The sequence below is a fragment of the Castor canadensis genome, chromosome 4 (genome assembly GCF_047511655.1).
Source record: "Castor canadensis chromosome 4, mCasCan1.hap1v2, whole genome shotgun sequence".
NCBI classification, from domain to species: domain Eukaryota; kingdom Metazoa; phylum Chordata; class Mammalia; order Rodentia; family Castoridae; genus Castor; species Castor canadensis.
Genome location: NC_133389.1, coordinates 164,393,412 through 164,406,590, shown reverse-complemented (window position 1 = coordinate 164,406,590; position 13,179 = coordinate 164,393,412). Strand labels below are relative to the sequence as shown.

Sequence of the window (13,179 nt, the reverse complement as noted above, 5' to 3'; positions counted from 1 at the left end):
GACAAGAAAACAATCTATTTGGAGATAGTAATACTTCCAGACAAAATAATTCTTCACCTGGAACAAAACTCACCAGTTCACCCCTCTGGTATGATGTATAGATTAATTTCTATTCCACATGAATAGAAATTCATCCTCTAGTTGTATGAAGAGTGCTATTATGTCTGTCAATGTTCCTACTCCCCTGTCTACCCACACAAATCTTCTCTATGCAATTTTTTAACTGGAAGTGTTTGTATGACACAATATTCTTAATCCTCTGCTTATCTTATAAGCTCTATAACATACTATTTTTTTGACTACCACATCAAAAACTGACACCAAAGAGTATCCCTTGCACTAGGAGATGAAGAAGTCATTACTTATGTGACCTCAAACTGACCCTATAATATAATATACAACATCAACATGTGATACACAAAATGTAGTCATTTCTGTCACAACCCACAAAAGCAGAGTTGAAGGGCCATGGGAAAGAAGGGGAAAATGCCCAAATTACCAATGCCCACTCCAGGAATTATCTCACAGAGCCAATGTGAGACAGCCTCCCCTATCTTTAGAACTATCTACACTTAGCAACTAATGACAGAACTGCCAACTATAACCTTAAGTCTTGCTTTACTTGGGAATTGTCACAGTTCACCAATCAGAGCTTACCAGCTCTCTCAGGCCAAAAACTTGCATGGATTTCTCTGTTCTATTAAAGCCCCCAAACTTTTCTGTGTTCTTCTAACATACCAGAGGTGAACAGGCCTGTATGTGTGCCCCAGATTGTAATCCTCTTCTTTATTCCCTAATAAAAGTTCCTTTACTAGAGAATTGTTTCTACATTTTTATTTGACTTTTGGCAATAGAAATTAGTTACTTATATGAGGCCAGATTTGAATCACACAACTCACAGGCTGCACTTAACTAGAAAGTCTAGAGAATCATTTGCCATGTCTACACACAGCTTTGTGATATGACATCACTTACTGCATAGCTAGCAATTCTCATGAAGTGGTAAGAATTTTCTTTGTGTAAAGGGATAAGTGGGAGTTAAAACCTCAGCAGACATTAAAAAGAAGTCATGGCTTGACAATACATACCAGACTGGTACAATTTCTTAGAGAACCTGATTCAAAATACAAAGATTCACATACATTTGTGGTGTTCTAATAAATCTGTTCGGTACAGAATGGAAGTCAAGCATTCTCTTCTTTTAATTTCAACTGTTCTCATAGAATAATGGCATATCCCTCTATCAGACCAGCAATGAGCTACTTTTCAGAAGTGAAGAGAAAAAGAGGACTCTACCTCCCAGCACAGTATTCCTACCTCAAATAAGTCTCTACACCGAGTTTATAATTTCAAACATAAACACTTCAGGATCTTTTTAAACTGTTTTAAACAGATTCTAGATTGCAATCTTCTAGTTAAGATTAACATCTCCAAGGAAATAGTAAGTTCTAACTTAGAGGTCAGGAATAAAATATGTACCAAGAAGGAGGTAGGAGTATAAGATGCGAAAATCAAGGTTTATTACACCCAGGCAGAAACCAACCTGACAATCTTGGGAAGGTGGGAAAGGAGTGACTTGAGAGGGAATGGGGAAAAGACAAATCTCCCTGTTAATGGAAGTATTGCAATGAATGAGTTACTGAAGGGCCTTTCCAGAGTGCTTATACCAGCACTAAATGTTCAATGTTTATAAAAATTAAATGTCAATCTGACCCTACCCCTCATTAACATTTGATCATGAAATTCCCACATCTAAACACGACTGTTCAAAATGATTTTGTTAATACTTACCTTATTTCCAATTGCAGTACCATGCCTTCAGGTTTTGTGCTCATGCTAAATCAAACTAAGTTATCATTTCTCCATTTTCGAAGTTAAAGGTCAGTAAATTTTACTACTGCTGTTGTAAGAATTCATGTCATTTTAAACTATAATGCCACAAACAACTAATTTTCCTAAAATGAGAATTCAATTCTGTAGCACTACCTGGAAAATCCACAGTCAACTCACCTCATCATTTTTTGCTGCAAAAACCTTTAAAACTTGATTTCCCATGAAGAATCTTCTCTGGACCTACAACAGTAAGAGAGAAAAAAATTGGTTTTGATGCAGAATAAAAAAGATATATAACCATAATGCCATACATTACTAAGAAATCCTATTCAAAATATTCTTACCAGAAAACATTTGTAGCTACTAGAAACAACTTATTACTTAAGGCTCAATTCAATTCACCACAACAAATGTGAGCACCTAGTATGTGTCTTACATTGTTCTGGATACTACAAACACAACAGTGAACAGGATATGACTTTTGTCTTTCAGAAGCTTAGAGAGGTAAACATGAAACTATCTGCAATGCAGTATATAGTCCAAGGTTCTATGGTGTCATAAGAACACATAACAAGGACGCCAAACTTGGACAGGAGGGTTTAAGGAAGGTTTATGCAAACGGTGACATCTAAGTCAAGACATGGTAAGTAGGAACTAACCAAGAAAAAGGTCTGGGCACAGGTCCCGGGCAGAGATAACAGTGTGACATAAAAGCAAAGGACATTCAGGGAACTACTTCTGGAGTAGTGCAGGGCTATAGTGCAAAGGGAAAGGTGAAAAATTAGACTAGAAATTAATTAGATCATGAAGTCCCTTGGAAACAGAATCAAATGGATTGGGGTTCATCCTAACATGAGTGACAAGGCTCTGATGAACTGCAGAGACCAAATTAAAGTACAAATGGGGGGGGATGGATTGGAAAAAAGGAGAACAGTTAAACCAAAAATAAGTACAGCATGCTCTTTTCTCCCTCTTTAAATTTAATTAAATTATCTAGCAGAGTACGAGAGGAGTTAACAGCAGTTCTACCAATATCGTATTAAAAAATGAATACAGAAGAGTTTCAGAAATCATACCCACCTCTACCCATCTACCAAAACCAACTTCTCTGATCTGTGTAATCTGGCACCTGGAGCTTACTTATAAGAACATGCCATGTGCTATACTTGGCAGTGTTTCTCATTGTTTTTTTTTTCTATCCTCCCACCTCTATAGTTGAGAAATTAGGAGTACTTCTATAACAGCAGCTCAAGAAGAATGAATCTAAAACTCTGGGTGTGAGGCCAATATAATTCAAGTATCTTTTATCTCCATTTCCATTTCCCATTTGAAAACCATTATCCTGCCACATTTAGTGGCACATACCTATAATCCCAGTACTTGGGAGGCTGAGCCAGGAGGATCATGAGTTCAAGGCCAGCCTAGCTACATAGCAAGATTCTATCTCAAAACAAACAAACAAAAAGGAAAACTATTATTCTAAAACTTATCAGAATAATTAAGTTTGTTATATCCACATAGATTTATTTGCCCTATTAGAACCTGTAAAAGTTCTTGACTTATTAAAGAGCACCTAATAATATCTTTTCCAAATGTACCAAAATGACTTTTCAAAGAACAGTCAGACATTTGGGGGAAGTTCTAGTTAAATTCTTTCCCATCTTGCCGGGTACCAGTGGCTAATGCCTCTAACTCTAGCTCTTTGGGAGACTGAGATCGGGAGAATCACAGTTTCAAACCAGTGTAGGCAAATACTTTGCAAGATCCCATTTCCAAAACTAACAAGAGCAAAATGGGCTGGAGGTGTGATTCAAGCAGTAGAGCTCTAGAGCCCCTGCACTCAGGGTGAAGCCCTGAGTTCAAAGCCAAAACCCCAGTCCCACCAAAAAAAAAAAAAAAAAAAAAATGCCAGAGCAGTACTAAGAAGTTCAAATTCAGAATACTGGGTAATTCTGAATTCACTGTAATTCTCACATGATATCTCCAATAAAAATCTCTTTATCCCTATAGACAAAATTCACATAAAAAGGACTGGGGGTGTGGCTCAAGTAGTAGAGCACCTGCATAGCAAGCATGAGGCCCTGAGTTCAAACCCCAGTACCACCAAAAAAAGAAAAGAAAAAGCATATATTTATTAATTATAATGTATTCCTTTGCTATCTAACTCAAGAACATTTAACCCAAGATCTCTTAGCTTTAATCTTTAAACAATCATGGTGAATTACTGCATTTCCCATTGTGTCTATTTTGTGAATCTGTGCCTTGATGTCTAAAAAAATGTGTGACTTATAGATAAGTTTCACATCCTAGAGCCCTACATTGGACATTGAGAAGAACGATGACCAGCATAAATCAATGATTTAATGCTCAGAGTTTAATGCTTAGAGTTAGTGCTAATGGAAAACCCAGTCAGAACTTCAAATATCTAAAATGCTTCACTATACAAAACAGTTTAGAGATAGCAATATAACAGCAAAGAACTGGATGTTGTTTCTTTAAGGTTACTATGAGCTATGATGATGTAAGTAAGTGAGTGTATCTTTAGATTTACACTAAGACACCTCTACATGTTGGTTTTTTTCCTCAAAAATCAAAGATGGCAGCACTAACCCCCAAATTGCATTTTAGAAATAAGTATGTATTGTAAACAAAATGACCAATCAAAAGCACACCATCCCAAGTAACAGCAGTGGGAGAGCTCATATATTCTGTTCACAATTGCAGAGTAATTACTATACCTGAGAAGATCTACAAAATCCCAACACAGAGAAGCACTTCCCCTCCGATTTATATTTCATTTGTTCCTCATCCACTTTAGAGAAGGGAACTATATCACTTCCATAGCGGAACCCTAGAGAAGGAGAGAAGAGCATCTATTAAGCATATGGGGCCGCATTTTTTCCAAGCTGAAATGAGCTCTGTGCATACATTAACAATACATGCACACTCCAGAGCCAGCCTCCATCTTCTACTCTCTGGAATCGAATTACTGCCCCTTGTGATCAACAGGAATAAGCAGAAGCAGACACAAACCATATACACAATACAGAAACGATTAAAATCTAATTACATTTTTTAAGTAGCATCTTCTGCAATCTAGTTACCTTAATGATGATCCAGCCTAGGAAAAAGAATGTAGCAAATGCGACAGACTAGTTATCCTCCAAAGATAAACCACGGCTAACTAAAGTACAAGCATGATTTGTAAACATAATAATATGAACACACTTATCCAGAAATCTGGAGATCCACAGAAAAAAACACCCACAGGAAATTTTCAGAACAAAATGTTTTTAAAAATGCATGCTGGAGATACAAATACTTAATGGAAGAAGCCAAAACTCTTCTGTTTACAAACATTCAATTGATAAATTGTGTATTTTTCAGCATTTAAATTTATTTTATTTCTAGAATTTGATTATGTTTTTCTTTTCAATTACTTAGGATATTTATATAAATATAGACTCTTGGCTTCCAAAAACAAAACCAAAAAACCAAAACCTCCAACCCTTTTACATGACCTCTATTCTATGGAAGGCTATGCCCTTCCAATACACAGTATCTCATATGCCTTGTAGGGAAAAGAACCATCAAAATCCAAGACTTCTGGCCTTGGGTAAATGCAAAGGAAACGCATACTCATCTTTGCTTCAAGAAACAACAAACTAAAAAACCCTTGGGAGTCCAGGGGGTAGATTCTGTGATCCAGTGTTCAGTTTTTCCTGTCTGTTGATGCCATGTATGTAATTTAAAAGAAACACATTTCTATTTGCATGTATGTCTGGGTTTTGTTGTTGTTATTGTTGTTGTTGTTGTACTACTAGGGTTTTGAATTCGGGGCCTGGAGCTTGCCAGGCACACACTCCACCACTTAAGCCCTGTTACTTTCTTTGCTTGTTTTTATTTTGCATTGGTTATTTTTGAGATAGGGTCTTGTGTTTTTGCCCAGAACCTCCTGGACTGCATCCTCCTACTTATGTTTTGTTTAGCTGGAACAGGTACACAACCAAACTCAGCTTTTTTTATTGACATGGGGTCTTGCTTTTTGCCCAGGCTGGTCTTAAACCATGATCCTCCTGACCTCTGCCTCTCAAGTAGCTGGTATTACAGTGCTGAGCTACCAAACCAAGCCTCATGTATTTTTTTTTTAAAAAAGATGGCAGCAAAAACAAAAATGTCAACAAAAATATGAACAAGGAACCCCATGGCACATGATAAAGAGTGGTATCTAAACCAAATATTTTTCTAACTTTTCTCTGTCATCAGTCATTTTCTTACTGGAATTTTTTAACAGTAACTTGAAAATTCTAATCCAGACTGTCTTGTATTTTCTGGTCTTCCAGCTGAAAGGCAAATAACTAACCTTTGTTCATTACAGAAAGTATAAAACAGATTACAACATATAACCATATTCCTTTGCTCACATGTGCACACTAATCCCTCTGGGTAAGAAAGAGTACTCTACATATGATAGGGTGGAGAAAGATAGACAGGCAAAGTGAGGCTATGGGTCACTGCAAAAAGGTAAGGGAGAATCGAGCAAAGTGACTTATACCTGTAATCCTAGCTACTTGGGAGGCTGAGATCAGAAGGATCACAGCTTAAGACAAGCCTGGGCAAACAGTTCGCAAGACCCCCATCTCCAAAATAACCAGAGCAAAATGGATTGAAGGTGTGGCTCAGGCAGTAGAGTGCCTGCTTTGCAAGCAAAGTTCCACCAAAAAAAAAAAAAAAAAGGTAAGGGAGAAAAGATATGCTTGTATGCTCTGTGAACCCAGTTTTTAACTCTTCCCCTTACATTTCCCCACCAGGAAATTTCCTTTTGTCTAAGATAACCAGTGTTCTTTCCTAACAACCAATAATGGAAACCTCCTTTCTAGTCCCTTCTCCTTCCAATTCATCCTGTACCTAGCTGTCATATTCATTTCCTAAAATACAATTTCAATGATACCTTCTAAAAATGGTAAAACTATAAAGCTCCTCATCTGTAAATGACTCTGTTGTTCTTAAAGTTATGTATAAATGCTTAGTCTATTATTCAAACTCTTTACTAGTCAGTTCTAATTCTGAATAGTATGTAGGAATACAGACTCTGGAGGAGCACAACTCTAGATTCAAACTGTTAGCTGTGTGACTTTGAGTATGCTAATGAATGTCTTTTAACCTTGGTTCCTCATCTGTAAAATGAAAATAATGAGATTGTCGTTTTCATTTAGTTGTTGGGACAATTTAAAGAGAAAATGCTGGCTGCCAATTGGATACACCCTAGGCCCTTGACTTTCCCAGTTTTGTACCTTTAATCATGCTATTCTTCCTATTATAGGCCAGCTCTTATAACAGGACCAAATTATCAGCCAATGATAGCCATGATTCTAACCCAAGTCTAATTCCAAATTTCATGTTCTATGCAACTGAAATGAGTATTAAAAAATGAGTAGAAATTATAGGGTATTAACTACTTCCTGTGTCCATCAGGACATTAGAAGAAAGAAAGGAGTCATAATCACCACCACCTTTAAACCACCCCAATTCCCTAACACTCTTCACTATACACAATGAGATAGTGTCATAGATCAATTTTTTTTTTTTCCAAGACTGGCAAATCGAAACTACACTGGATAGTGCATAGCCTGGTAATAAACTGATCAAAGGATCCTGGTTGCTATCTTAACCATCATTTGTTATCTTATGATTTTTAGCTCTTGAACAGTCAGAAATTCTGTTACTTTTTAAGTTCTCTGAGTAGAGATATATGATCACAACTTTAAAGATCCTAGTAAGTATAAACTAATATAACAAACACAAATAATTTTTATTATAACATAAACTAACTTAAGAGAGCATATTTGGTAAAATACAAAACCTGAAATTGGCACTTGGAAGAATCATTATCATGGAAGTCCAAAATAAAATAAACAAACAAAAAACTTGCTGTAGCCAGTTTAATATAAGCATTCTTTTAGCTAATGGGTTTCAAAATTAAAATAAAGCCAAATATTAAGTCTTACCACTGAAGACATTAAAATTCAGAGGGATGAAATACCCAAGTGCCATCCTAGGAACCATTCTACCTAAAACCGCACAGATGAACTGAAGGACCCAGTGTCTCATTGTCCCCTCAGACGGCTGCTACTTTGTAATTCAGAGAAATATCTCTAAGTAAGCATTAACTTCTACCTTGCCTCAAGTTAACTTGAAGAAACTCTCTTTTAGGTAAAAGTACAAGCTCTTACTAGCATACCTTGAATAGTATCCTCTTTGGAAACTTCAGTTTCATCATCATCATTTAAGCAATAAACTGTTTCTTTTTGTATGTCTTCTTTCCTCAGGGTTCTTGCATCCACAACTATCCAAGTCTTTTTAGCTTTCTCCTGTACAATCTTATCTCCAAAAGACAAATGGAAAATAAGGAACGATGGGATTCTCATTAACAGAAGATGAAAATCCAATAAAACTCTGGTTCACAAACAAAAGTCCAGAACAATTACTCTAGATATACTGTTTTGTTTTTTTCTTGCCTATAATACAAATCTTAGTTTATTTCAAAATAGGAAATACCTTACAATAATTTCATAATAAAGCAATAAAGCAGTATCTTACCATTTTCCCTCAGGGTAAGCTACAGACAAATACTAATATGTGAATATACATAATATTTTCTATGTAAAACACTTAGATTGCCTAATAAAAGGAGACCATATATATATATTTATATATACATTTTTACATATATATTTATATATTTTTATATAATATATGTATATAAATATATTTTTTTTTTTAAATAAAAAAGGGCTTATAATCCCAGCTACTTGAAAGGCAGAGATAGGGAAGAATGCAGTTCAAGACCAACCTGGGCAAAAAGTTAGTAAGATTCCATTACCAAGCTGGGCATGGTGGCACACACCTGTCATCCTAGCTATGTGGAAGGTCTAAGTAGAAGAATCCCAGTCTAGGCCATCGTGGGCAAACAAAAGACCCTACCTGAAAAATAACTAAAAGGAAAAAGATCTGGGGATATGGTTCAAGTGGGAGAGTGTCTGCCTAGTAACTGTGAAGTCCTCAGTTCAAACCCCGGTACCACCAAAAGAATAAATAAATAAAAAAGAAAGGAAAGGCTGACAGAGTGGCTCAAGTAGTAGAGTACCTATCTAGCAAACATGAGGCCCTGTGTTCAAACCCCAGTACTGGGGGAAAAAAAAAAAAACAGAAAAAGAAAAAAGAAAGGGAGAGTAATATATCAGTAGTCAGAAAATGGATTGGCAGTCTTAACCAAGTGGTGGAGCACCTACTTTGCAAACGTGAAGCCCTGAGTTCAAATGCCAGTCCAACCAAAAATAAAAAGAGAGAAATTGACAAGAAACACAAATAAAGAAGAAAGAGAGGAGACTGTATTCTTCTTCTAGGGATACTATTCTTAGTGTTAATAGGACTCAAGAAATAACAAACTATCTTCAAGGTTCTCAATAAGTATCAAAACACATGTATCATCACATGTTTTAGAATTAAGTTCTTGAATATACAAAAATATGTTTTTTATATTTATCCTGTATACTAAAAATGGCTTTTTTTTTTTTGGTACATTTAAAGAAAAAAAAAAAAGCAAGGAAGCTCTTTGGGTGGCATGGATCAGATTCCTATATTGACTGGAATTTCCTCAAATAATCACCAAAAGCAACAACTCTGGAAAATATGCTATTATGTATAAATGTACATGTATTCCAAAATGCAATTTCACACTAACAACTCATCAGTTTTTGACATTTCATAGATGTTGTTACTATCAGTTCATTAATAATTGAATTAGGTGTGAATGAGTCTCTAAAATTGTAAACTTAACTCTTATGCGTTACATATATTCCTGCTGAACTGCAATGACAAGTTAATCTACTATATTTTCTTTCTTCAAAAAGAGAGAAGCCTGAACTCAAGATTAGCAATCAATTATCAATGCAGGGAAAGAGAAAGAGGGAATCAAACTGTGTTATAGACAATTTTTAAAACTTCTCCTAGCATGCCTTTTACATAAAAAGCTAAACAGAGATTAAATAAAAAAGAGAACAGTCAGAGAAGCAGTAATTATGCTCTGAATAACCCACACATGAATTGCCAGCTTCTTACATAAGCATATTTATCTGCATGGTAACATTTCTTCTAAAAGTGTCTACTTACTACTTACCGATTTATAGGCCACAATCTTTATAGACAAATTGGAACCAATTGTCAGCTGGCAGGGCCAGGGCATGGAATGCCTCTGAGTTTTCTTAAAGATACACAGTTGTCTCAGACTCTCACTTAAAAAAGAAAAATGTATAATGAAACTTGGGCTAGAATAGGAAGTGAACTATTGCTGAATATAAAGAGAGGAACAGCAGGAGATGGCAGGAAAATGACAACCACAAGTTGGGAGAGAGCCAGAACACAAGTGAGTCGGCTTAGGAGGAAATAGAACTTGAATTACTTTATTGACAGGTGAAAAGGAACAGCTCTCTCTTCCTCTATTCAATCATTTCTTTCAACTCTGCCAGTGGTTTTTAATATTTCTTCAGGACCAAGGACACCTTTGAGGATGTGATAAAAGCACATTCACAAATGAGTTGGCACACAATATAAAGAGTTCACCAACTCCCTGAAAACAATGGATCTGAAGGTAAGAATCTCTGCTCTGATATCAAAAGGAAGGCACCATCCTATAACATCGCTGCTCACAACTCATGCAACTCATTAGTTAATGTCAATTCTCTTAAATAAAAGACATGATCTGTTTTTATATGCACAAAACAGAGAAAGTTAAATACAGACTTCCCAGGGGATAAAGGAAATTAGTAGTCTATATTTAGTCATTAGGTAAACTAGATATTGCTAGTGGGAGTATCTAGAAAACTAGATATTACTGGTGGGAAGGGCTGAAGGAGAGACATAGACACAATAGAAAGTGCTGCTTCATTTAAACAATATAAAGATCTATTCTATTTTTATCTGCCCCTAATCAAACACAACAGAGAAGACTATAGGAGGGGTAGAATTTGTGGTATTCATTAAAATAAAGAGCAAAAGAATTAATGAACTAATACATTCAAAGCATTCAGTCCAGGCCTTATGATTGGTTTCCTTGGTACAGATGGAAAACAGATCTACAAACAGGTGGAGAAGTATCTTACATTATCCACTGAGTTATGGACAAACAGACTTTGACAGACTCCAATTTCCGAATCAATTTACAACAAATTCCACCTGACACCCTGTTCCCAAGATTTTTAGTATACTTTGGCTTTGTCTTAGGGAACAGATGGGTCTGAACCTGTCTCATAAGACAATACTTGTCCAAGTATGAGTTAGGCCTATCACCATCATGAAGTATGGATTCTGTTTCTGGGAAATTTCTAAAGATCAGAATCTAATATATAAGATCTAAGAACAACTGGATCTGTTGCGTATAGAGTTAAATTTCCCCAAGTAGAAGTCAAGTTGTCTTCCTAAGATCTACGCAGGGTAAGTCTTGTCCAGTGTTGTCCAGTACAATTTCTCACATGTTGGAAATATTCCATTTCTAACCGTGCCTGCTCAACGGGCAATTGAACATTTGAAATGTGACTAGTTTGACAGTGGGACCAAATTTCAAAATGTATTTAATTTTAATAAAGTTAAATTTCAATAGTCACTTGTGGCTATTGGCTATTACACTGGATGGCAAAGTTCTCCTCCACATCTTCATGGCCAACTCAAAGTCAAAGTAACTTCAAATTGCTAGAACAATGCATAGTCAATAATTAATCTGCTTGCTATGCTACAGGGAACAAATAATATTTTTTAAATAGTAACTTATATTGGTCTGTAACTTTTTTATGATACCATGGTTTATATGCTAGCTTAAGGCATATATTCCCAAGTTTGAAAGAGAATTTAGGAACATATATCTGCACATACTGTGACAAGAACACACACAATCCAAGATGCTTCACATTATAAGATTCCTCATTGATTCCTTCAGCAACCCCTTGGAAATTACAACTGCATTTCCAAACTTTCTATTTATATATAATGGGGTTTGAACTCAGGGCCTTCACCTTGAGCCACTCCACCAGCCCTATTTTTGTGAAGGGGTTTTTTGAGACAGGAGCTCACGGAACTATTTGGCCAGGCTAGCTTCCAACCACAATCCTCCTGATCTCTGTCTCCTGAATAGCTAGGATTATAGGCATGAGCCACCTGGCTGTAAATTTTTTAAGTGTCTAAGTTTACAAAATCAGGATGTATTACTTGTCAATTACAGTTCACCAGAAATATTTAAAATCATAGCTGAGAAAAAACTCAGAGCAGATATATACTAAAGCTATCAAAATGTTATATTTGCTGAGTTGCTAAATTTTTTACTTCAAGAACTTTTCTTATACCACCTATATTTTGTACATTGACTGATAAACTGGAACTAATTTATGAACATGAAGCAGTATTATCTTTGAGAATCTGCATCCATACAAGTCATACTGCTTGGTAAAGTATTCTAGTGCCACTTTTGCCAAACTGGACTGCTCAGACACACATGGTTCTAGATGGTATTGATCCCTCTCCAGTTTTCTGCTCAAAATAAACGTATATCTAACCAAGAATAAGACAGATAAAGAAGACAGTCTCTTCCATAGTTTCTATGAATGGACAAAAAGAGAAATTTGCTTTACAGTTGTATAGTACTTCAGGGACTTCATTTTTAACAATCATTTTGCCTTTACAACACTCAGGTGAAATGAGTTGGCTATGAATTTTTTAAATTTTGGGCTTGGGTTTCTGATTTTTTTGGTTTTGTTTTGTTTTGTTGTTTTGGTTTAGTTTTTTTTGGAAGGAGTGGCCTAATCAAACTATTTTGGAATAAAAAATTAAAAAAAAAGAAGAACCCACTATAACAAGGTATGCTGCTTTCCAAACCTAAATCAGAAGATATGGAGATACTGACACATTTACTTAGGAGGATAACCAATACCACTTTGTAAAAGTAGGAGTACTTTGTGGGTGTGGCTGAAGCGGTAGAGCACCAGCCTTGCAAGTGCAAAGCCAAGTTCAAATCCCTGTACTGAAAAGAAAATGTTTTGTGTAGATATGTGAAAAGGAGAGGCACAAGAAATGTGCTCAAGATAGGCATAAAAAAGAAATCTAGTATTTCATCCTTATAAATTGACTGGTTAAACTCCTTGTGGTACCAATATATTACCAAATCTCATTCACCCAAGTCCTGGAAATAAATGAGGAACTTTGTGCCAACCACAAAAACTCAAAAAAATGGCATTAAGGGGAGTGTACCACTTCTTTAATTAAACTCAGGATACTTATTAAAGAACAAATATTAGTTCA

General features: G+C 35.8%; 1 protein-coding gene across 2 annotated transcripts in view; it reads right to left on the bottom strand.

The window, feature by feature from the left end:
- The window catches only part of Xrcc5 (X-ray repair cross complementing 5), a 96,081-nt gene that overhangs the window by 70,996 nt on the left and 11,906 nt on the right, over positions 1 to 13,179 (bottom strand). For both annotated transcript variants that reach the window (XM_074071673.1, XM_020158574.2), the window contains exons 7-10: positions 10,013 to 10,127; positions 8,075 to 8,213; positions 4,572 to 4,684; positions 2,011 to 2,073 (exon numbers count right to left, since the gene is read on the bottom strand). In XM_074071673.1, the coding sequence (XP_073927774.1) occupies positions 2,011 to 2,073; positions 4,572 to 4,684; positions 8,075 to 8,213; positions 10,013 to 10,127 (430 nt within the window). The remainder of the gene's footprint in view (positions 1 to 2,010; positions 2,074 to 4,571; positions 4,685 to 8,074; positions 8,214 to 10,012; positions 10,128 to 13,179) is intronic.